The sequence below is a fragment of the Lutra lutra genome, chromosome 2 (assembly GCF_902655055.1).
Source record: "Lutra lutra chromosome 2, mLutLut1.2, whole genome shotgun sequence".
In the NCBI taxonomy this organism is placed as follows: Eukaryota; Metazoa; Chordata; class Mammalia; order Carnivora; family Mustelidae; genus Lutra; species Lutra lutra.
Genome location: NC_062279.1, coordinates 197,178,201 through 197,202,358, shown reverse-complemented (window position 1 = coordinate 197,202,358; position 24,158 = coordinate 197,178,201). Strand labels below are relative to the sequence as shown.

General features: G+C 34.6%; 1 protein-coding gene across 1 annotated transcript in view; it reads left to right on the top strand.

Moving 5' to 3' along the window:
- Positions 1–14,859, top strand: part of CENPC (centromere protein C) — a 101,872-nt gene extending 87,013 nt beyond the window's left edge. Inside the window, exons 14-19 of the mRNA XM_047719429.1 lie at positions 394–498; positions 1,244–1,372; positions 3,276–3,371; positions 5,083–5,237; positions 12,318–12,408; positions 13,302–14,859. Of these exons, the coding sequence (XP_047575385.1) occupies positions 394–498; positions 1,244–1,372; positions 3,276–3,371; positions 5,083–5,237; positions 12,318–12,408; positions 13,302–13,372 (647 nt within the window). The 3' untranslated portion in view covers positions 13,373–14,859. The remainder of the gene's footprint in view (positions 1–393; positions 499–1,243; positions 1,373–3,275; positions 3,372–5,082; positions 5,238–12,317; positions 12,409–13,301) is intronic.
- The last annotated feature ends 9,299 nt before the right edge of the window (positions 14,860–24,158 follow it).

The following is a 24,158-nucleotide window of genomic DNA, read 5'->3' as shown; positions in this document are numbered from 1 at the left end:
CAGGGTCTTCCCTATGTTACTGTCTTAGACCACCTCTAGCTTTGCCTCTTTTTGTGAATATTTTTGCAGATTCATTTTATATAAATTAAATTCTAAATCAAGTTATGGCTAAGTTGCTTTCAATCAGTTTACATTTCTACTTAAAGTGTGTTTGAGTTTCTTTAACATCATTCACCCTGGGTGTCATCAAGTTTTTTAATCTTTGTCGATCTAGCAACTTGTTTTTTCATTGAAATTTCTTTAACTATTAGCACCAATATATTGTAAAAATTTTTTTCTACTGTTTTGTCTAGAAACATTAGTGTTCTAGAGGGTAATATCAATCTTTCCACTACAAAGACCATCCAATTAAACATTTATGTGTGTACCTTTTTGTGTGATATCTTTTTACAGTATTGCCTTCCAACACACCAAATGTTCGCAGGACCAAGAGAACACGATTGAAACCTTTGGAATATTGGCGGGGAGAGCGAATAGATTATCATGGAAGGCCATCAGGTAAATTCAAGTTTACACTTCAGTATCTGACAAATAATAATTAGGATGCAACAGTTTATGTATATTATGTGTAAAGCACTATTTTACATATATACATAAATTACCTCATTTTATCATCATCCTCCAAAAATGAGGCCAGAATAGATTCAAGTACAGATCTATCTGATTACTATGGAAATGCTTATCTTTTTCTCTCTTTGGTAGCAGTTTGAGGTGAGTTTGTGGCTTGAGAATATTTTTATTTCATACTATTAACAGGGTTTTTAATTGCAAGAAATAAGTCATTAGATCAGAACATGAGAAAATAGTAAGTGGCAAAGATTAAGTATTTCCTTTTACTATTCTCATCCCATTTGCTCATCATATTTCTCTATAGAAATATAGACAGTGGGCCAGAAAGTTATTTTCCTTTCTGTGATGGATGTATCTAAGTCAAAGAACTAAACTCACATGTAAATTATTATAAATATTTCATTGCTGGCTTTTGTGTTGTTTTTCAAACTGACTTGATTTCAAGCAACAGAGATCATTCTGTCATGTTTCATCAGTGCATCTGGATTTAGGGTGGTAGAAACATAAGTGGAATTGGTTGGTATTTGTGTTGTTTGAGTTACTAACTGTAAAATATGATAGTAATATATTCTTTGGTAGTCTGAAAGAAAATATGCTATAGTAATTTAAATTTTGGTTCAATATTTTTACTTTCTCAGGTATGATATTTACCTTTTTTGTCATTAACTTTCAGGAGGATTTGTGATTGGTGGAATACTGTCCCCAGACACAGTATCATCTAAAAGGAAGTCAAAAGGAAACATTGGAAAAGTCAATAAAATGGTTGCTAGGAAAAGGATCTGTCTTGATAATGAGGAAAGAAGTATGAGCTTATTCCTGAAAGTAACCTTTAGAGTTTATTTTAAATAATAGTGCTCTGAGAAGTAGCTCTTTACAAATTCTGTAATTTATTTGTAAAAATGTTAGATGTAATACTTTAGGGTGAATTCATCTTTTTTTATTTTTTTATTAAGTTTTTTTTAATTTTAATTCCGGTGTAGTTAACATACAGTGTTCTGTTAGTTTCAGGTGTACAATATAGCAGTTCAACAATTCTAAACATCATTACTCAGTACTCATGATAAGTATACTCTTAATCCCCTTCACCTACTTCACCCATCCTTCCACACACCTCCCTTCTGATATGCTTTATTTTAAATAAGTACCCTGAGAGTTACTTTTTATTTCAACAAGAACATTTTTAACTCGAAACATACTTCAGAATACATGGTTCCAAAAATATATATAAAACCTTCCATCCAAGAAAAATAGAATACACATTTCTTCAAATACACACAGAAGAATCCCCTGGTTAAACCACATAAAAAGAGACATAACAAATATTGCAAATTTAAGAAGACTGAGTATATTTTCCAACCACAGTGGTACAAAACTGAAGATCAACAATAAAACAAAGCTGGAAAATCTATAGTGTAAACTATTAAATATTTAGTATGTAAATATTAAGCAATACACTACTGCACAGACAAGCATTGGGACAAATAAGAAATCAAATGGTAAAACTGCTCATTACTTTCAATGTTATGTTAGTGTTTCTTCTGGTCTCTATTTTATTTATTTCTGATTTTTCTTTGTTACTTTCTTCTTTGTTACTTTCTTTGTTATTTTCTTTGTTACTTCTAAATTTCAGCTAAGTCTTTTTCTAGTTCTTGTGTAATGTTGTTTCTTTGAACTTTATTTCTTAATACAAGTGTTTATAACATAAATTTCACTCTTTTCTTTTTCTTTTTTTTTTTTTTTAAATTTTATTTATTTATTTGAGAGAGAGCATGAGAGGGGAGAAAGTCAGAGGGAGAAGCAGACTCTCCAAGGAGCAGGGAGCCCGATGTGGGACTCGATCCCAGGACTCTAGGATCACAGCCTGAGCCGAAGGCAGTCACTTAAACCAACTGAGCCACCCAGGCGCCCCCATAAATTTCACTCTTAACATCTGCTTTTGCTGCATCCTGTCGGTTTTGGAGTATTTTGTTTTCTTTTCTATTGTTTTGAATTCACTTTTTAAAAAAATTTATTTATTTTTTAATTTTTTTAAAAGATTTTATTCATTTATTTGAAAGGCAGAGATCACAAGCAGGCAGAGATAGAGAGAATGGGAAGCAGGCTCCCTGCTGAGCAGAGAGCCCGACTCAGGGCTCGATCCCAGGACTTTGGGATCGTGACCTGAGCCGAAGGCAGAGGCTTTAACCCACTGAGCCACCTAGGTGCCCCCTTGAATTCACTTTTTAATGTCCACTTTTTCCCCAAATTCTGAAAATAAACAGATTTTTACTCTTTTAAAAAAAATCATTAATAGCATAATATAAAAAAACACTTGCTCATGAGTAAATTACCCTGTCATTGAAGTTAACTTTTCCCATGTCAAATTATGATTAAAATTGACATTTTTAATGAATTTTTTTCTGAAATGTATTTTATACTTTTTGCTCTCTGAGAGAATATTCTAAACTTTCTTGATGATGCAAGAGTATCAAGAGTTGTCATAACAGGTTTGCAGAAAATAGTTTAGTATGTTTGCTTTTGTATTAAATCATTGTGGTTTTTGAATTTTTGTTTGTCAGAGTGTTCATTTATAAATAGGAAAATAGGAAGAGATTGTTGCAGTCTTTTTTTTTTTTCAACTTATTCATAGCCATATTTAATATCAGACTTCTTTTTAATTGGGAAGAATTTTAAGTAGCTTTATTACAGTGGTATTTCTTTTGCAGAGAATAAATTCATGGTAAATCTGAGTATACCTCTGGGAGATCCACTGAAGCCAACAAGGGTAAAGGACCCAGAAACAAGAGAGATTATTCCCATGGGTAAGATTAGGGATAATGAAAATGCTTAATTTAATAATTAGTAAGGACAGATTGCTGGCTTGATGACTACCCTATCTACTTTCTCTTTTGCTTCCTAGCTCTTTTAGAGCCAAAATCCATAGAGTATCTAATTCCAGTAAGCAGCCTTTGAGGACTACTCTGGAGGAGCTCTGATAGCAAACAATGTCTAGGGACACATAGCACAATGCATTTATCCTCTAGGGTGCAGGTGCCATCATCAGGAGTGTTGCCTCCCCCAGTAGGGCCCAGGCCTTCTTTAACCAAGATGACACATGGGAACAGGGGTTTTTTATGGGTAGTTGTTGCAATTTAGCTGGTAGATCCTAGAATACACCCTTACTGTGAGTCCAGACAGGGATTGTGGACAGGATTTAGACAGTCTTCTGCACCATGGGATGCCAATAATAGTACCTGGGAGATCAGACCTTTAGAGTGATGATGAGCAAGGACATTGATCAGCATGCCATAAATGCCATGGTTAACCTTAAGGCCAGCAGAGGGGTTCTAGAGGTCTACCATTGTATCTAATAGGCATTAAAAGTACATTGTCTCTGAGACCATGACTGGTTCCAAAAGATGAGCTATAGTGTGGTAAGGGCAAATAGGGAACATTTAGCTATCTACCAACAGGCAGAATTTACATATAGGAAATATTTAAATGTTTTAGCTGTTTTGACTATACCAGTGAGTACTCAGGACTAATTTCTCCTCTCTTAAGTCAGAGGACAAATACGTCAAACCAGAGAGGCAGTAATCATATTCCCAATTAAAATTTTGGCTGTGAAATAGGTTCCATTTGACATCTTAAGTAGTATTAAGTATTTTTATAATCAGATTATTTATTTAGCAACAGAGGTAGAAGTACAGAAAATTTTGTTTAGTGTAACGTTCTTAACCAAAAACATTGCTATATTGTATCAGGTTAGAAAAGTTGTCAGTGTTGTCAGGAGTTCATAACTTTTTGTCTGTTTCTTGAGTCTATAATTTTCTATATTCTATAATCTGTGAGATTACTAACATTCCTAAATACCCAAGGAAACAGAAGTTGATTGCAGAAGAATATATTAACTATATATTTGGAAAGGTTTATAAGTAAAAGGGGAATTCAGAATTAAGATAGTGATTTGTGAGCAACAGTAAGTACTCTGGCTTTATGTGATAAAAATCTTGCTGTTTAATAATCAGTCAAGCAAGCACAAAATAATCTATTACGGTGATACATTTGTTAATTGTGGGCCATGTTAAACTTTATAAAGATGTGGAAATCTTGTTTCTTAGCTCATTTTGTTCTCTGAGCTATAATAAAAATAGTAATAATTTTGCCATTTTTTTGTTAATAGCTAAGACTTACCTAATGCTTATTAATTGTGCCAGACAGTATTTTAAATACTTTATACACATTTATTCATTTGATATTCACAACTCTAACATAGATGAACTATTATTGTCCCATTTTAGAGAAAAGAAAACAGAGGTATAGAGAAGTAACTTGCCTGGTCACACAACTTGTGAGACAGACAAAATTTGACCTCTACCATTCTAGCTCAAGTAAATGACCTTAATCACTTCTGTCTTTGTAAGCCAGGTTTATATCTAGGAATAATGCTATTGTATATGTGTGTATATATGTTATATCATTGAGCATTATTATTGCTGTTGCTTTATATTTATATTAGTGTTTTTCCCTTAGATCTTTTAAGGCCACGAGATACATATCAATTTTGTGTTGAGCATGGTGAGTTGAAAGTGTATAAAACACTGGATACACCTATTTTTTCTACCGGAAAATTGATATTGGGACCACATCAAGAAAAGGGAAAGCAGCATGTTGGCTCAGATATATTGGTGAGTGTATTTCTCCATATGTTTATGTTTCTCTATTGGCATAACTCTGATTTTTTGGACTTGATGAGGCATTAAAAATGCTGTTTTCTCAGAAATGATATTATTGTGGTGCATAGAGAATTTTTCTGCTAAATCTGTTTATAGTCAATCAGGCAATGGTTATTTAATAAGTACCTGTTCTGTGCATAGCCATGTAACCTTGAAATTTAAAAGTTTAAGGAATGTTCTTTGAGGAACAGTAGGATATAGGTTTGCAAACAAATCATTAGAGCTGGTGAAAATTAAGTCTAAATTTCATTTCACTGATCATGTAGTTTAGCAATAATGAGGTTTTAAAAGTCTTTCTCAGAATCATGTAATTAGCAATAGACTAAGGGGAGTAGGAACTAGTTACTTCAATAAGTACTAAATAATGTATTACTATATGTGGCAGCATTATTGGCTGAAATTATAATGAGATTCAAGGTGAGTCCGTCTTTGTTCTCTCATTGGAGACACACACCCTTGCACCACTGATGTGAAGTATATATATGTTATATTTGTACATTTTGAATTTGAAAATTGCAGAATTTGAATATCACCAAATTTTAATAATAATTATTGTTTTAGGGATGGCTGGTTGGCTCAGTTGGTTGAGCGTGTCTTTGGCTCAGGTCATGATCCTAGGGTCCTGGGATTGAGTCCCACATCCAGCTCCTTACTCGGCAGGGAGCCTGCTTCTCCCTCTCCCTGCTGTTCCTCTGCTTTTGCTCTCTCTTTCTGACAAATAAATCAATCAAATCTTTAAAAAATATATGTATTTACTGTTTTACTGCCATTTAAAAATACTGAGTCTAAGGCACATTTTTCAGTATGTAACATTTCAAGAACCTGTGGTATCATGGGTTATTGGAGTATTGCATTCAAAACAATTAATTTACCCAAGAAAGAAAAAGAGAAGGAACACGAGTACCCTTGGGTTTATGTTATCAAAGAAGGGCAAATTGAGGCAAGAAAAAAAGGCACACATGAAAGAGTAACTCATTAATACCTTAGTATAACTAGAATTAGAAAATACTTTAATCCAATCTTAAAATGATAAAGATCTCCAGGTGCTACTAAAAGAGTAAAAAACACATTTAACTAACTAAAGTAATGATGATTTCTGCATAATAAGGAACAATTAATAAGACAAGCATTATGAAATATCATCATTGAAATAATACCAGTTACCCATTAAACTGTGATGCCTTTATTAGACAAAAGAAAATTTAAATAGTAAATTTAAATAGTAAATGTTTGAAAGTATTTAATCTGGCTACTATTCAAAGGAATGTGCATTAAAAAACATTAAAAACAAGAATATTTTATATTTACTGAGCTAGTAGAAATTATTTAAAATCTGGGGCGCCTGGGTGGCTCAGTGGGTTAAAGCCTCTGCCTTCAGCTCAGGTCATGATCCCAGAGTCCTGGGATCGAGCCCCATATCGGGCTCTCTGTTCAGCAGGGAGCCTGCTTCCTCCTCTCTCTCTCTCTGTCTGCCTCTCTGCCTAATTGTGATCTCTATCAAATAAATAAAATCTTAAAAAAAAAAAAAAAAAAAGAAATTATTTAAAATCTGTACCCTTCGATTTATGACTCTTATTTCAGTATATTTTCCTCAGAAAATAATTTAAAAGGTAGGGAAACTGAACATATATAGGTATTTTTTGTAACATTGATAGTAATTGCAAAAATTAGAAAGTATTGAAAAGTGTTACGGAAAGAAATGGTTATATTTTATATTTTGACTTTATAATAAGATGTCATTATATGATAATAAGCAGTTATATAGCACTTAGATGTTCCAGGTACTGTAATAAGTATTTTTATATCAGTTTAAGCATATAGTTTTGAAGAATAGCCATATAAGAAGAACTTTAGGATAAATATTTAAGCCAACTTATGGAAAATAGAAAACTGTTTTATTCTGACTAGAATTTAAAAATGAAAATTGAAGGAACTATAGAAAAATAACATGTTATCAGGTGATTATAGGTTATTTTTATTTCTTCTAAATATTGCCTTTAACTTTTTATAATGAAAATCAGAGTTAAAGTTCTTTTTTTTTAAATATCAGAGTATTTTTACATTTTTTAAAACATGAAGCACACTTTTAAATATATACTTTTGAAAAACAAAAGGGACCAGAGAGAGAACTAGCGTAGGCTGTTCACTCTTTCCTTCAAACTCAATGTTAAAAAATCTGTATGAGAGGGAGATAGTAGCAGTAGTAGATTTGTTAAAATCAAACCACAAAAGAATTAACAGATTAACTATGGGATTTGGTTGTGGAGCTCTCCCAAAAGATGAGATTTAGAAATGGAAATATGAAATATATATTTTATTATATTATATAAATATAAAATATATAATATAAATATAAAAAATTATGTAATATAAAATATAAAAGTGAAGTGATGTGGACAACAGGAAAAAAAAAAACAGAAGAGAGGAAATAAAACCAAATGAGTGAAGGGATGGAAATATTTGAAAAATTAGACAATAAATGTTCCAGAACTAAAAAACAAAAAGTTAGAGCAACATACTTTAAAGAACCAGAGCTCCTTAGAGAAATGTCTGAATGGAGGGCTGGAGCTGAGCTTGAAATATGTATTTTTAAAGATTTATTTATTTATTTTAGAAAGAGAATGTGGGGAGGATTGGGAGAGGGTAAGGGAGAGGATCTCAAGCAGACTCTGCGCTGAGCGTGGAGTGTGACACGGGGCTCAATCCCACAACCCTGAGACCATGACCTGAGCTGAAACCAAGAGTTGGAGGCCTACTGGACTGTATCACCCAGGTACCCCTGAGCTTGAAGTGTTTCGAGTAAATAAGAATAACTTAAGTGGATTGATACATATCTACTATATATAAATTCATGAATTTGAAAGACTGCTACGAAAAGAAAACCTAATTCACCACTCTTGGAGAATTCTAGGAGGCTAACTTATTTTGACAACAAATGGTAAATAAAGGGAAGTAATCGAATATTTTTTCTGCCCTTTTCTTATAAACTGTACTATTATGTAACCAAATAAAAATGAGGTGAAGTTTATTTTTGTTAGAAATATTGCATTTAGGGGTGCCTGGGTGGCTCAATTGGTTAAGCATCTGCCTTTGATTCAGGTCATGATCCCATGTTCCTGGGATCGAGCCCCGCATCAGGCTCCCTGCTCAGTGGGGAGCCTGCTTCTCCCTCTCCCTCTGATGTACCCCCTGCTTGTACTCTCACTCTCTCAAATAAATAAATAAAATCTTTAAAAAGAAATTCCAGTTAATAAATGAAAAAGAAATAGTAGAGTAAAATATTATCATTTTGTAATCCTTGATAAACTGTTGGATCTGTCTAGGCATTGAGTATCAATGTCTGCTAATATCTAAAAAAGAAGACAACCCTGAAAGTTGAAAATAGAGCTACTGTACGACCCAGTGATTGCACTACTAGGGATTTACCCCAAAGATACAAATGTAGTGATCTGAAGGGGCACTTGCACCCCAATGTTAATAGCAGCAATGTCCACAATAGCCAAACTATGGAAAGAGCCCAGATGTCCACTGACAGATGAATGGATAAAGAAGATATGTGTGTGTGTGTGTGTGTGTGTGTGTGTGTGTGTGTACACATACACACATACATACACACATAATGGAATATTACTCAGCCATCAAAAAATGGAATCTTGTCTTTTGCAATGATGTGGATGGAACTAGAGGGTATTATACTAAATGAAGTCAGTCAGTCAGAGAAAGAATTATCATATGAGCTCACTCATGTGGAATTTAAGAAACAAAACAGGAAAAAAAAAGAAAACAGGATCATAGGGGAAGATAGGAAAAAATAAGACAACAAAATCAGGGAGGCAGACCATAGAGACTCTTACTTATAGGAAACAAACTGAGGGTTGGTGGAGGGAAGGAGAGTGGGAGGAGGGGTAAAAAATAATTAATTATAAAAATAAATTAGGGGCACCTGGGTGGTTCAGTGGGTTAAAGCCTCTGCCTTCGGCTTAGGTTGTGATCCCAGGGTCCTGGGATCGAGCCCCGCATCGGGTTCTCTGCTCAGCGGGGAGCCTGCTTCCTCCTCTCTCTGCCTGCCTCTCTGCCTACTCGTGATCTCTGTCAGATAAATCAATAAAATCTTAAAAAAAAAAAAAAGTAAATTTGGGCGCCTGGGTGGCTCAGTGGGTTAAGCCGCTGCCTTCGGCTCAGGTCATGATCTCAGGGTCCTGGGATCGAGTCCCGCATCGGGCTCTCTGCTCAGCAGGGAGCCTGCTTCCCTCTCTCTCTCTCTCTGCCTGCCTCTCCGTCTACTTGTGATCTCTCTCTGTCAAATAAATAAAATCTTTAAAAAAAAAAAAAGTAAATTTAAAAAAAAAGAAGGAGAAAAAAATAAAAAGAAGATAACCAGACATTATTTGCCTCCTGATGGAAGAATACAACATTGTATAAAATAGTCTTGCCGCTTCCATCTCCTTTAAAAAACAAGCAAACAAAAAAACCTATAAAGCAAACAACAAAAATACCCAAATTTGATCAAACTCTAATATCTAACCACCAATTTATAGGAAATAAAGAATAGATGACCTTTCATATGATACCCAGATGTTGTAATCAGCAAAATTCAGCTATGCAAAGATTTTTACAGCAAACTTTGCTGCTTGATTTCTTTAATAAATAAGTTGCAAGGAATAAAAACCAAGTAGAACCAACCATGGCACTATTGACATTTTAGATGGATAATGCTTTGTTGTAGAGAGGCTTCCTGCACGTTGTGGGATGTTTGGTAGCATCCCTGGCCTCTGCCAAGTAGATTCGGGTAGTACTCCTCTAGTTCTAAGAACCAGAAATGTCCCCAGACATTGCCCGTTGTCTCCTGAAATTGAGAAAGCACCCCCAGATTGAGAACCACTATAGATTGAGCAATTTAAGAGGATAAACAACTTCTTAAACAATACATTTAAGAAACAATTGGAAATTTAATACTGACTGGGTATTTGATATTAAATATTCATTTATGTTTAGTTGTGATAAAACTGTTACAGTCGTGTTTTTAAAAAGCACCTTGAGGTGTGCCTGGCTGGTTCTATTGGTAGAACATGTGACTCTTTATTTTGGGGTCCTGAGTTCAAGCCACATGCTGAGTATGGAGATCACTACTACTACTACTACTAATAAACCAAACTTTAAAAAATAAAAAATTAAAAGCACCTTGTTTTTTTTAGTACACACTGAAATATTTGCAGATGATTTATGATGCTGGGGTATTTATTGCAAAATAACATGGAATGGGGGAAGTAAAGAGATGGAACGGGGAAAGTTGTTGGTGTTAGGTATTCATAGGAGTTCGTCATTCTATATTTGTGTACTTCACAAGTCTTCCAGTTTTAGTATATGTGCTGCCGAAGCAAGCACTTTCAAAAACCTTCCTACTAAGATGTTTGCAGAAGTGGAAAGAGGTGTACATAGCTAAGCTGAATAGATAAAGAAAAAAAAACCCCACCTAGAAATATATGCTTGACCTTCTGGGTAGTATGTTTGTTACCTTTTTGTCTTTGTAATTAATGCAAAATTATTTTAAGATATAATAAAAATTTTTTAAATTAAATTAAAATGTACTGTACTTTGGAACCATTTGAAGAGTTTTTTTCCCTATTTAGGGAGTCAGCATTTCATAGTGGTTAAGAGCATGAATTCTGGAATCAAAGTGCCTGAGTTCAAATCTCGTTTCTGCCATTTACATTGTGAACTTGGAAAATTACCCCAGTCTGTTGCCTTATTTTCTTCATTTGTATAAAACTATTAAAATAGTACCTGTCTCACTGCTTCTTACATACATTAAATGAATGTAAATTAGGTGCTCAGAAGAGTGACTGGCAAGGAGTAAGTGCTATATAAGTGCTAGCTGCTATCGTTTTTCTGGTATTTAAGGCTCATTTTACAAAGTGTTAAAAAAAAAAAAAAGAGAAGGGGGTGGAAGAAGAGGAGTAATTCTCTGAGGCAAAATATTTTTGATGGCTGAATCTCAAAATTTGAATCAGAATGTTGGAAGGCTTTCGGTTTTTCTAGTTGCCCCAAAACCAAATCATCACTTGGGTGCTACCTATGTATAAAATGTCAAATTTACCGTGACTATGAATATGGAAGTCTTTATGATTGAGAATTAGATTTATCCTCTTTTACTTTCTTAATGTTGATATTTGCTTAAATGTATCATTTATTTGTTTTACTTTTTGTTCTCTCTTTGGTCGGGTGATTGAAATACTTGTCCCAACCATGTAACCTTTGAAGAGCTGTATATAAGACCAAGCTATTTTGTAGTATAGCTAAGTGATATTATTTACAGTGGTTCTGAATTTTCATAACTGTTAAATAATAAGAACAAAAGAAATTTCTTCCAGTGTTTGTTTTCTATTGCTGTTTTAACAAATTACTATAAATTCATCGACTTAAAACAAGACCTATTTATTATCTCACAGTTACATTGATTAGAATCCTGGTAAGCTTGGCTGAGTCTTCTGTTTAGAGTACCACGGGGCTGGAATCAAGATGTTGGGAGCTCTGTATCCCTCTCTGGAGACTCTTAGGATGAATCTGCTTTCAGGTTTATTCAGGTTGTTGGCAGAATTCAGTTCCATGTTGTAGGGCTGAGGCTCCCATTTCCTTGCTGGCTGTTGGCCAGAGTTCATTCTCAGCTTCTAGAAATAGCCTGTATTTCTTGACCCATGGCCCTCTTATCTTCAGTGCTAGCAGTAGTCTGTCCTTTTCATGTTTTGAATTTCTCTGGTTTTCCTCTGCTTCATCTCTCTTCTGCTTCCAGGAGAAACTCTCCACTTTTAACGGTTCGTGTGATTAGAATAGGCCCAACTATATAATCCAGACTTAACCTATCTCCCAGTCTCTAGGTCCCTTTTGTCATGTAACAAAACAAATTCTGGAGATTAGAGTATGGACATCTTTGGAGGGTCGTTATTCTGCTTACTGCATTTCCTTTAAGTTTCTTTGTACTGTGTTGTGGTGGTGGTTCAATTTGAAATGAGATTTTAATTTTTAATTTTACAGGTTTTTTATGTTAACTTTGGTGACCTTTTATGTACCTTACATGAAACACCTTATATAATAACAACTGGGGATTCGTTCTATGTTCCTTCAGGTAAGAAAAATAAAGACAATCTTCTTTCATATAGTTAAAATATTTATATAGTTGCTCATGAATACCATGCAAATGGAAGCCACACTGGTCAAAATAAAATGTCATGTGACTCATGACAATACATATTTTGATTTTGTCATTAGGTAAGTATGTTAGTATATGGGTACATGAAAATTGGATAAGAATTGCTTATTTCAAAGTGTAAAAATATTTAGTTGTATCTAGGGTAGGAGGAAAATTATTTCTGCTATATTATCTATAAGACATCATGTAGTCAAGCAATTTTTAGTAGATTATTTTAAACATACAGAATAGTGTGTTTCATCAGTTATTAAAGAGCACAAGCCTCTGGAAAGAGAACTTTTAATTTGTTCATTTATTTATTCATCATTCAACAGAGAGTCTGTCAAGCACTGCTCTAAGAGTATAGAATACATAAGTGAGCAAATTAGGGGAAAACTCCCTGTCCTTCTGGAGCTTACATTCTAATGAGAGGAGACAGTAATAATAGCAGTGTCTATATAGTCCTTAGTATGTACCAGCACTGTTGTGAACACATTTCATTTATTGTAACTCAGTTAATCTTAGTATGTGTTAGTTTGAATAAACAAATTTTCTCTTTCTTCACCCTTGTCTAATTCACCTTTGCATTCATTATCAGAATGATGTGAGATTTTCATTTCTTTCAAACCTTGTCTGGATCACAGGTGATGGTTAACTCATGGATTTTTTAGTTTATGGAGTTGAATAAGACTTACTTTAGGTTAGATGAACTGATTTAAGAAAAAATTTGGTACCATATACTGTAACTGCCTTAGTGATAGCTAAATATTTAGTCAAAAGGAAATGATGCCTATGGAAATAATTTTTTTTTCTTACCACTTTCCTTCTAGGTAATTATTACAACATCAAAAATCTCCTGAATGAGGAAAGTGTTCTTCTTTTTACTCAGATAAAAAGATGAAAGATGAAGCAAAGTTTAAATACATGTGTGTGTGTATATATATTGTGTGTGTATATATGTGGACACATATATATACACATACACGTAAATATATAAAAGTTTGTGCAGTTGAGACATTTATCTTTATAATTATTTGTGATATTTTAAAATAAAAATTTTATTCAGTTTTGTGTGTTCTTTGATAAATATTTCAAACTTCCATGTGTCTTCTGATTTTTCTACAAATGTACACATAGTCTGTAGTGATGCCCATATTCATAGTATTTTAATAACATGAAGAGAATCACTGCTCTCACAGTGAAATATAGGACATTTCTTTTTTAGGAGAGATTTGATTAATATGTTCATTCATTTAATAATCTTTTCTAAATGTTTTTAAGTCACTAATGAAATAATCCAATAATGAGAATTGTGGTATATATAAATAGTACATTTGTATTACTTTCTTAGGGCTTCGTAACAAAATAGTACAAACTTAAAAATAAAAATGTATTGTCTCACTGTTCTGAAATCAAAATGTCAGCAGGACCAAGTTCTCGCTGAAACCTTCAGGTTTCACAATGATGCTTCTGCTTAGCACTCATCTTTCTATTAGAGGGAAAGTCAGTCTGAAAGATCATTTAAAAATAACTCAGGCTTTCTTCTTAATATGACCAGATGCACTGAAAATATGTAGATTTAGGAGAGAAAAATGGCTAAATGTCACAAACAAATTGCTAGCAGCTATTTTTGAAGTCATTTTAATAGGTATTTTCATATTAACCTGAAAATCTTAGTTTCATTTGTCATGATTGTAATTCAACAGTATGTGTTCACTTTTGCTTTTATTAAAAAAAAAAAAATCAGTGCACATTCTTTTTTTTTTTTTTTGAGGCTTGCTAAGACATTGTCTATTAACTTCTCAGTGTCTCTGTAAGAAGTTGCAGAATTTAGTATATGAATAAACTTTTATCACTAGAGAAACTGGTTATATTTGCTTTCCTAAGTCAAGAGTTATAGGACTAGATGTGTTTCCATCTTTACCTGGACTGGCCAGATTTTTGGTCAGTCATCTGCAATGGCTTGATTATTTTTTTAAGTGAAGCATTTATTTTATTGATGTAACTTACAAATGGTCAGATGCATAGATCTGACAGTTCAGTGGGTTCTTGGCAAGTACATCTTAAACTAAGTAACCCACAAAACTTCTGCCACTTCAGGAAGTTCCTGTTCTGTCCAGTTCAATTCCTGCTAACCTGACTTGGACCTTGGGCCACTGTTCTTTATCATGGTGGAGAGGCTTTGCTTATTCTAAGAACTTTATATAAATGGACTCATAAAATATACTTTCATTCAACACAGTGTCTAAGTTTCATCCACCATAGTATGTATATCAGTTCATTCATGTTTTATTTCTGAGTAGTATTCTCTGTGAACACTGTTCCTTTTTTTAAAATTTTTTTAAAGATTGTATTTATTTTTATTTATTTGAGAGAGAGAAAATGAGAGACAGAGCATGAGGGGGAGGGTTAGAGGGAGAAACTAAGCAGGGAGTCTGATGTGGGACTCTATCCTGGGATACCAGGATCATGACCTGAGCCAAAGGCAGCGGCTTAACCAACTGAGCTACCCAGGCATTCCTGTTACTTCTTTTTGTAATCCTTGGAAGAGTTTTTAAGAGATTGGTAACATTTCCTTCTTAAGTGTTAGAAAGAACAGTAAAACCGTGCAGGTCTGGGGGTTTCTTTTGGGGAAATTTTTAATTATGGCTTTAACTTCTTTAATAAGTACCAGAATATCCAGATTTCTTATCTCTTTAGTTTTGGTAGGTTTATTTTTTAAGAATTTGCATATTTCTAAAGTTTTACCTTGATTTGCATGAAATTTATATTTTTTCTCTCAAAAGCTTTTTTGAGATTTGACATAAAATAATCTTAAAATACCCAAATTAATATAAAAATAGTATAGTATCTGAAGCACAAATTTTGCTGTATAATTACTTTTTTTTTCCTTTTTCTTTTTTTGGTCATTTTTTGCTAAGCTTTTATCAGTTATTCTTTTAAAATAATTAACTTTTGGAGCACCTGGGTGGCTCAGTGGGTTAAAGCCTCTGCCTTCAGCTCAGGTCATGATCTCAGGGTCCTGGGGTCGAGTCCCAGGTCAGGCTCTCTGCTCAGGGGGAGCCTGCTTCCCCTTCCCCCTCTGCCTGCTTCTCTGCCTACTTGTGATCTCTCTTTCTCTGTCAAATAAATAAATAAAATAATTAACTTCGTTTAATTGATTTTTCTCTCTTTGTATTTCTATTCCATTCATTTTGGATCTGCTCTTTATAATTTTAGTGCATTCTGGGGCACTTGGGTGACTTAATAAGTTTAGTGGCAGGGGTCTTGGTTTCAGCTCAGGTCATGATCTTGGGGCTGTAGATTGAGTGCCTCATTGGGGTGTGCTCCGTGCTCAGTGGGACGTCTGCTTCTCTCCTTCTCCTTGTCCATCTTCTTCCTTTCTCTCTCTCTCTTATGAATAAATAAATAATGAATGAATGAATGAATCTTTATAATTTAGTGTATTCTACTTTGATTTGATTTGCCCTTTTTTCCCTAGCTGCTTAAGGTGAATGTTTAGATTATTTTAGAATTTTCTTCCTTCCTGTTTCAACCATTGAAAGCTTCATTTGATATGTCATTTAATTCAAGATACTTTAAATTTTTTCTTGTAAGGTCCTCATTGACTAATGAGTTATTTGGAAGTGTTTCTTGTAAATTGAATATTTGGGAGTTCTCCAGATTTGTTTTTTCTAAACCAACTCAGAGATTTACTAAGTTTTTCTGCAGTTTTAGCTTTGCACCCATATGGTTTATATTGCAACAGCTCAGTTCTGCCCCTGAAACATGAAAGCATCATAGACAATAAGTAAATGAATAGTTGTGGTTATGTTGCAATAAAACTTTATATACAAAATGCAGTCAGTGATCTGTATTCAGCCCGTGAGTGGGATTTGTTGGCCTCTGATGTATGCAGAAAACATCATTTGTACACTTTCAGTCCTTTAACATTTATTGATATTTTATGGTCAACAATATGGTCTGTCTTTGAGAATTTTCCTTGTGTTAGAAGCTAATGTGTGTTCTGTTGCTGTTGGGTGGAGTATTCTCTGTCTGTTGGTTGATAGTGTTGTGTAAGTCTTCCGTATACTTCCTGATTTTTGTGTAGTTTTTCTTCCCATTACTAATAAAGGAGTATTGATACCTCTGATTCTGCCTATTAAATATGTTTCTTTTTTATATCTGTCAATTTTTCCTTCATCTATTTTGATCCTTGTGTTAGGTTCATGTTCGTTTATCATTGTTTTACTGCTGTATTGAACTATTTATCATTATGAAGTATCTTTTAGTAATTTTTTTATCTTAAAGTTTATTTTGTTTGATGTTAATATAGCTACTTCAACTGTCTTATGTATATCATTTGTCTGATGTATCTTTTTCTGCCCTTTTAACATTAATTTATTATGTCTTAATTTAAGATGTGTCTCTTATGGAAAGCACATAGTTGGGTTTTAAGTTTTTAAATCCAATATAATAGGCTCTGCCTTTTGATTGGAATATGTAATCTACTTATTTAATGTAAATATTGGTAAGATTGAATTTATGTGTGCTCTTTTGTTTTCTATATGTCTTAAGGGGTTTTGTTTTTATTATAACTGTTTCTTCCTGCTTTATTTTGGGTTAGCAGTCTTTATAGTGTACCATTTTAAATCCACTGAATATATATGTTGAGGTATTATTTTAGTGGTTGCTTTAGAGATGTCTATATTTATCTTAAGTTTATCTTAGTCTCTGTCAGGTTACTACTGACTTCATTTCAGTAAAACTTAGCAATTTTGCATTTCCTTAGCTTCATTTCTTTTTTCTTTTAATTTATACTATTTCATTGTATACATTATAATATGCATATATCTGACTATGTGTATTTATATAGTTCAACAATTTTGTGTCATAATTTTTATTTTGAATTATCTTTTTTTAATTAAGAAAAGAGAAAAAACATATACAGTCTTTTATATTGACTATCTTTGGTATTCTTTATTCCTTCCTGTACATCTAACTTACCTGGCGTTATTCCTTCCAGCCTGATGAACTTTAGTACCTTTTATAGGGTTAAACCTATTAGCAACATATTCTCTTAATTTTTGTGTCTCTGAGAATGCTTTTATTTTGACTTCATTTCTGAATGATAGTTTTACTTGATAGATCATTTTAGGTTTATGGTTTTTGTTGTTGTTAGAGCATATTGATTTTGTTTTTCCTTTACCTTTGTCCTTCATTTCTAATAAGTCCATTGTTAATTACATTGTTCTGTGTGATGAGTCCTTTTTTTCTGGCTCCTTTGAAGATTTTTTTGCCTTTTATCATTTTGATTCTGGTATAGATTCTAGATTCTCTTTGTATTTACTCTCCTAGGAATTAGTGAGCTATTTGCATCTGAATGTTAATGTTTTTGATCAAATTTGGGAACTTTTGGGCTGTTACTCAAAAGTTTTTTTCTCCTTTTTCTTTCCTCCTCTCTCATTACACATATGTTGATTTCTGATGTTCTATTCATTTTTTAAATCTTTTTTCTTTTAATTCTTTGGATACTTTCTATTGATATGTCTTGAAATCAATGATTCTTTGCTATCTCATATTTGCTGTTTGAGCTCATCTAGTGATTTTTATTTTTAATTTCAGTAATTACGCTTTTTTAACTCTAGAATTTAAATTTGGTTCTTTTTATAGTTTATGTAGATTTCCAATTTTGTTGATTCATTTTTAACATACTTACTTTTAATTATATAAATGTGTTTAATATACCCTGTTGTAGTCTTTGTTAATCTAACACCTAGGTTCATACAGACTCAGTTATCATTAGCGACTGCCTTTTTCCCTTTAGTATGTTTCATACTTGTCTGTTTTTTGCATGTCTAATAATTTTTGGTTGAAAATTAGACATTTTAGGTATTGTAGCAATTCTTGGTTATGTTTTATGTCTGGGGTTTCTTTTTTTTCTTAATTTATGATCTCTCCTGGACTCAGACTATGGAATCTGTTGCCCCTGTGGTGTCTCTGCTCAGTTTTTTAAATTCTTTATTTCGGTTTTTAATCCTGGCTCCCTAGGGATAGCCTCTATCTTTATAGAGTTTAGTAGTTGGCCGATGATTTAACAGAGGTTGACATTGACTGACACTTTTGAGTCTGTAGACTTTCTACCTTCTGCTAATTGCTCCCTGTGTGGGATGGGGGGGAGATACATTCAGTATTGTTCTTAAATGTTCCTTGGCTTTTTCTTTTTGCTATCCTCTTTTGCATCTCTCCTGTGTTTGCTTCATTTCTGAGTTAGATAGTATGTGTACAGAACTATCTTAGCTCTTACATGTCTGTCTTGTTTCCAGGATCATCTAAGTAAATTCCTGGCAGCTCTGTTGCTTTCTAAGAACTGGGACTATAACTTTTAGCTAGTAACTACAGGTTCCGTGGCCATTCCTAACTGATCTCCTGCACATTAACTGACAAAGCTATAGATTTACACCACGGCACTGAATCAAGTCCATTCCCTTTTAGGGCAGAGTTGTTGGTTTTTGTAGTTAGCCATAGCCTGTTAAAGATATAATCCTTACTGGCCAACTTGGGTAGAATGAAAACCTCACTCAAGAATCCAATAGGCGGGGCGCCTGGGTGGCTCAGTGGGTTGAGGCCTCTGCCTTCGGCTCGGGTCGTGAGCTCAGAGTCCTGGGATCGAGCCCCACATCAGACTCTCTGCTCGGCAGGGAGCCTGCTTCCTCCTCTCTCTCTGCCTGCCTCTCTGCCTACTTGTAATCTCTGTCTGTCAAATAAATAAATAAAATCTTAAAAAAAAAAATTAGAAAAAAAAAAAAAAAAAAGAATCCAATAGGCATGGGATTCCTGGGTGGCTCAGTCAGTTAAGCCACTGCCTTCGGCTCAGGTCATGATCCCAGTGTTCTGGGATCGAGTCCTGCATCGGGCTCCTTGCTTGGCAGGGAGCCTGCTTCTCTCTCTACCTCTGGCTGCTTGTGCGCTTGTGCTTGCTCTTGCTCATGCTCTCTCTCTGACAAATAAATAAAAATCTTAAAAAAAAAAAAAATCCCATAGGCTCCATCTTTTTTTTACTTTCCCCCAAAGCTTTAGTTGTTTTTTCAGGAATAAATGTTCTTAACTTAGTATTTATCCCGGGTTGGTTTCTGGTGCCTTGAAATGATAGTTTTTGACCATTTTGTCTAGCTTTATACTTTTTTTTAAAGTAGGGAAATTGTTGACCTCTTCATACTTGTATTACTGGAAATAAACTTTATTTTATTATTGAGGTTTTTTTCCCCCTCTAAAGAATTTTACTTAAGGGGTTACTTTATTATTGATCAGCATGATCCTGTTGAGAATTTGTTTTGGTCTGTAGGATAGTTTTAGATTGGCTGTTACTCTAGAGAGTGAGTCTCACCTAGGGTGATTTTATGATTCAGTGAACATCTGGCAATGTCTAGAAACAGTTCTGGTTTTTCTTTTTAAAATCTTACTTATTTGTTTGAGAGAGAGAGAGAGAATGAATTGGGGGGGTAGGGACAGAGGGAGAAGAGAATCTTAAGCAGACTCCACGCTGAGCGCAGAGCCTGATGCGGTGCTTAATCCCAGGACCCTGAGATCATGACGTGAGCTGAAACCAAGAATCAGATGCTTAACTGTCTAGCCACCCAGGTGCCCCTGGAAACAGTTTTGATTATTATAGTGAGAATTTGTGTGGGTGCTACTGGCACTACTGTAGAGGCCAGGCAGGCTGGTAAACATTGTACAATGAACAGACACTCCCACTTCAACATTGCATGCCAAATAATTACCCGTTAAAATGTGTCAGTAGTGCCGAGGTTGAAAAACCATTTCTAAATGTAGAGTAGCTTTTCCTAAAGTGTGGACTTTCTGTGTCTAAAGTAAAAGCCTGATTTGTTCAACAAGGGCTCTCTAGTTTGTGAGAAATGTATCTACATTTTGCCAGTCTTTCAGCTCACAGCTACTGGTAATTCTTTCCGGCCTCACAAGGTTTTTTGTTTGCTTTTTTTTTTTTTTAAAGATTTTATTTATTTATTTGACAGATCACAGGTAGGCAGAGAGGCAGGCGGGGGTGGGGGGGGAACAGGCTCCCCGCTGAGCAGAGACGCCCCCCTCCCCCCCCATGCAGGGCTCCATCCCAGGATCCTGAGATCATGACCTGAGCCGAAGGAAGAGACTTAACCTCCTGAGCCACCCAGGTGCCCCCTTTTTTTTTTTGCTTTTAATAAAAATTGTGTATATTTAAAGTGTGTAACATGGTGTTTTGATATACATAGTAAAACAATTACTGCAGTCAAACTAGTTAGCATATCTGTCTCCTTAATTTCCATTTCATGTATGTTCTCATGTGTGACAAGAACACCTAGAATCTGCTCTCAGCAAATTTCCAGTATATAATACTGTATTAACTGTAGTCATCATACTGTACATTAGATCTCCAAAACTTACTCATCCTACATAGCTACAACTTTGTACCCTTTCAACAACCATCTCCTGATTTCCTCCACTTCCCTGCCCCCAGGAACTACTGTTCTATTCTGCTTTTATAAGTTCAACTTTTCTAGATTCAACCTGTAAGTGAGGTAATTTTCCAGAAAAAAAGAAAACATAAAAATGACCAACCAGATGCATGAAAAGATGTTCAACATCACTAATCAGGGAAATGCAGATCAAAATCACAAAGAGTTATCATCTCGCATGTTAGGATGGCTGTTACCAAAAGGATAAAAGATAAGTGTAGGTATGATTGGAGGAGAGAGAACCCTGTTAGTAGGAATGTAGAGTGGTACAGCCTTTATGGAAAACAGTATAGAGGTTCCTCAAAAAATTAAAAATAGGGGCACCTGGGTGGCTCAGTGGGTTAAGCCTCTGCTTTCGGCTCAGGTCATGGTCTCAGGGTCCTTGGATGGAGCCCCGCATTGGGAGCCTGCTTCCTTCTCTCTCTCTGCCTGCCTCTCTGCCTACTTGTGATCTCTCTGTCAAATACATAAATAAAATCTTAAAAAAAAAATTCAAAATAGAACTACCATGCAATTGGGTAATCACTCTTCAGGGTATGTATCCAGAGGAAAAGAAATCAGAGCTGTTTGCACTCCCATATTCATTTCAGCATAATTCACAACAGTCCAGATACAGAAACAAACTGCCAACAGATGAATGGATAAATTGTAGCATATATCTGCACAATAGATATAGTTTTAAAAAAGGAGGTCATGCCATTTGCAACAACATGGATCAATCTGGACTATATTATGCTAAGGGAAATAAGCCAGATACAGAAAGACCTCATTGAATTTTGCCCTGCATATTTGCAATTTATTCAGCCAAACTCTAGGGCAAACCACATGTTGTAGCTATTTAAATTTAAACAAAATGTTTAGTTCCTTACTTGCACTTGCCACAGTTGAAGTGCTCAGTAGCCATATGGTAGTGGTGCTGTCATACTGGACAGCACATTAAGTATTTCCATCTTTGCAAAAATATATATATTTCCATCATTACAGAAAGTTCTATTGCACAACACTGTTTTTGGGCACCATGCAGGTTTCTGGAGCTCTGTTTTCAATGCAGCTTCCTCTTTGGTATCTCAGTGCAATTCCAGCTCTTTCAACAGCAGCCCCATATTACAGTCTGTTTTCTCTGCCCCATGAAACTGCTGCTCTGTCTGAATTCCACTCCCTGTGCTCAGTTTTGCAAAGTGCCCTAAAGCATGTGGAGCTAACCTTATGCCTTTCAAGAATTGAAGACCTGCACTGTTGTCCAATGCCTCCACATAATTATGTTTAATATTTTGCTAGTACATAGTGCAGAGAGAATAAATTCAATATCCATTAACCCATCATGGACATCTCCCACAAAAACTTGTGAGGCTTGTAATTATTTTTACTGTTTAATAGTATTCCAGTTTTGTTATCCATTTACTTGATGAATGGATGTACCTTTCATTCAGTTGTCCCTAATCCTTACATATTATATACTATAGTACAATGTCCAAAACATAATTTGGATGAGTATAATGTGTATGATTCCATGTTACTTTATCACATGTAACCACCACTGCAACCAAGATACAGAGCTATCACCACCATAAAGCTCTTCTTTATGCTGCCTCTTAATATTCCTATCAGCTCACCGCTTCCCATCACCTGGCCTTCTAGTCTTAAGTTCTGGCAACTACTCACTTATTTTCATCACTATAATATTGTCACCTACAGATTGTTATATCAATGGAATCATATAGAATATATGGCCTTTGGCTTTTCTCACTCAGCATAATGTCCTTGGGAACCACCGAAGTTGTTAGATACACCAATAGTTCATTTCTTTCTGTCATGAGTAGTGTTCTTTGGTATCACTGTGCTAAAAGTAAATAGTATTGTGTACCTGTTTTTATGTAAATTTAAGTTTTTATTTCACTGGAATGAATATGCAGAAATACATATGATAAGTTTTTTAAAGAAATTGCTAAACTTGTTTTTGAGTGGCTGTACTGTTTCACATTACCACTATCAGTATGAGATAACCAGTTTTGTCACATCAGCAGCAGCATTTGCTATTTTCACTTTTTAAAAATCTGTTTGAATAGGTAGTGGTATCTCATAATTTTATTTGTATTTTCTAATGATGTTGAATATCTTTTCATATGTTTATTTGTCATCCATAGATCTTTGTCAGTGCAGTATCTCTTCATGTCTTTTGACCATTTTCTATTTGGATTTTTTTTTAATGTTGAATTTTTATCATTTAAAAAATTATCTACAGCTAGGGGTGCCTGGGTGGCTCAGTCAGTTAAGCTTCTGCCTTTGGCTCAGGTCATGATCTCAGGGTCCTGGGATCGAGCCCTGCATCAGCTCCCTGCTCTGCGGGGAGTCTGTTTCTCCCTCTGCCCCCCTACCCTGCTTGTGCTCTCTCTCTCTCTCTCCCTCTCTCCCCCAAATAAATAAAATCATTATATATAATACGTAATATATGTAATCTTAAAATATATAAATATATATATAAAATATATATATTATCTAGAACTATTAAAATACATGTCAATTATATCTCAGTAAAGCTGGAAAAATGTATTTTATTATTTCTAAAAATGTTTTTTTAAAGATTTTTTTTTTTAAAGTAATCTCTACACCTAACGTGGAGCTCAGACTTAAAACCCCAAGGTCAAGAGTCTGACTGGACCAGGCAGGCACCCCTGGAGAAATTTATTTTAGGTAGGAGTCATATTTTGGGTATGTGGTTTGGAATATTTTTTCCTAGTCTGTGGCATCCTTTTCATCATCTTAATGTGGTCTTTTGAAGAGTGAAGTTTTAAATTTCGATGAAGTATAATTTATGATTTTTTTTTATAGATCATGCTTTTAGTATGAAGTACATCATTTTATTAATAAGGTATACAACTTGATAATTTAACATGTATACATTGGGAAGCAATTACCACACAAGTTAGCACATTCATTTCCTCACATAGTTACCATTTTTTTTTTTTGGATGTATGGTAAGAACACTTAAGATCTACTCTCTTAGGGGCGCCTGGGTGGCTCAGTGGGTTAAGCCGCTGCCTTCGGCTCAGGTCGTTATCTCAGAGTCCTGGGATCGAGCCCCGCATCGGGCTCTCTGCTCAGCAGGGAGCCTGCTTCCTCCTCTCTCTGCCTGCCTCTCTGCCTGCTTGTGATCTCTCTGTCAAATGAATAAATAAAATCTTTAAAAAAAAAAAAAAG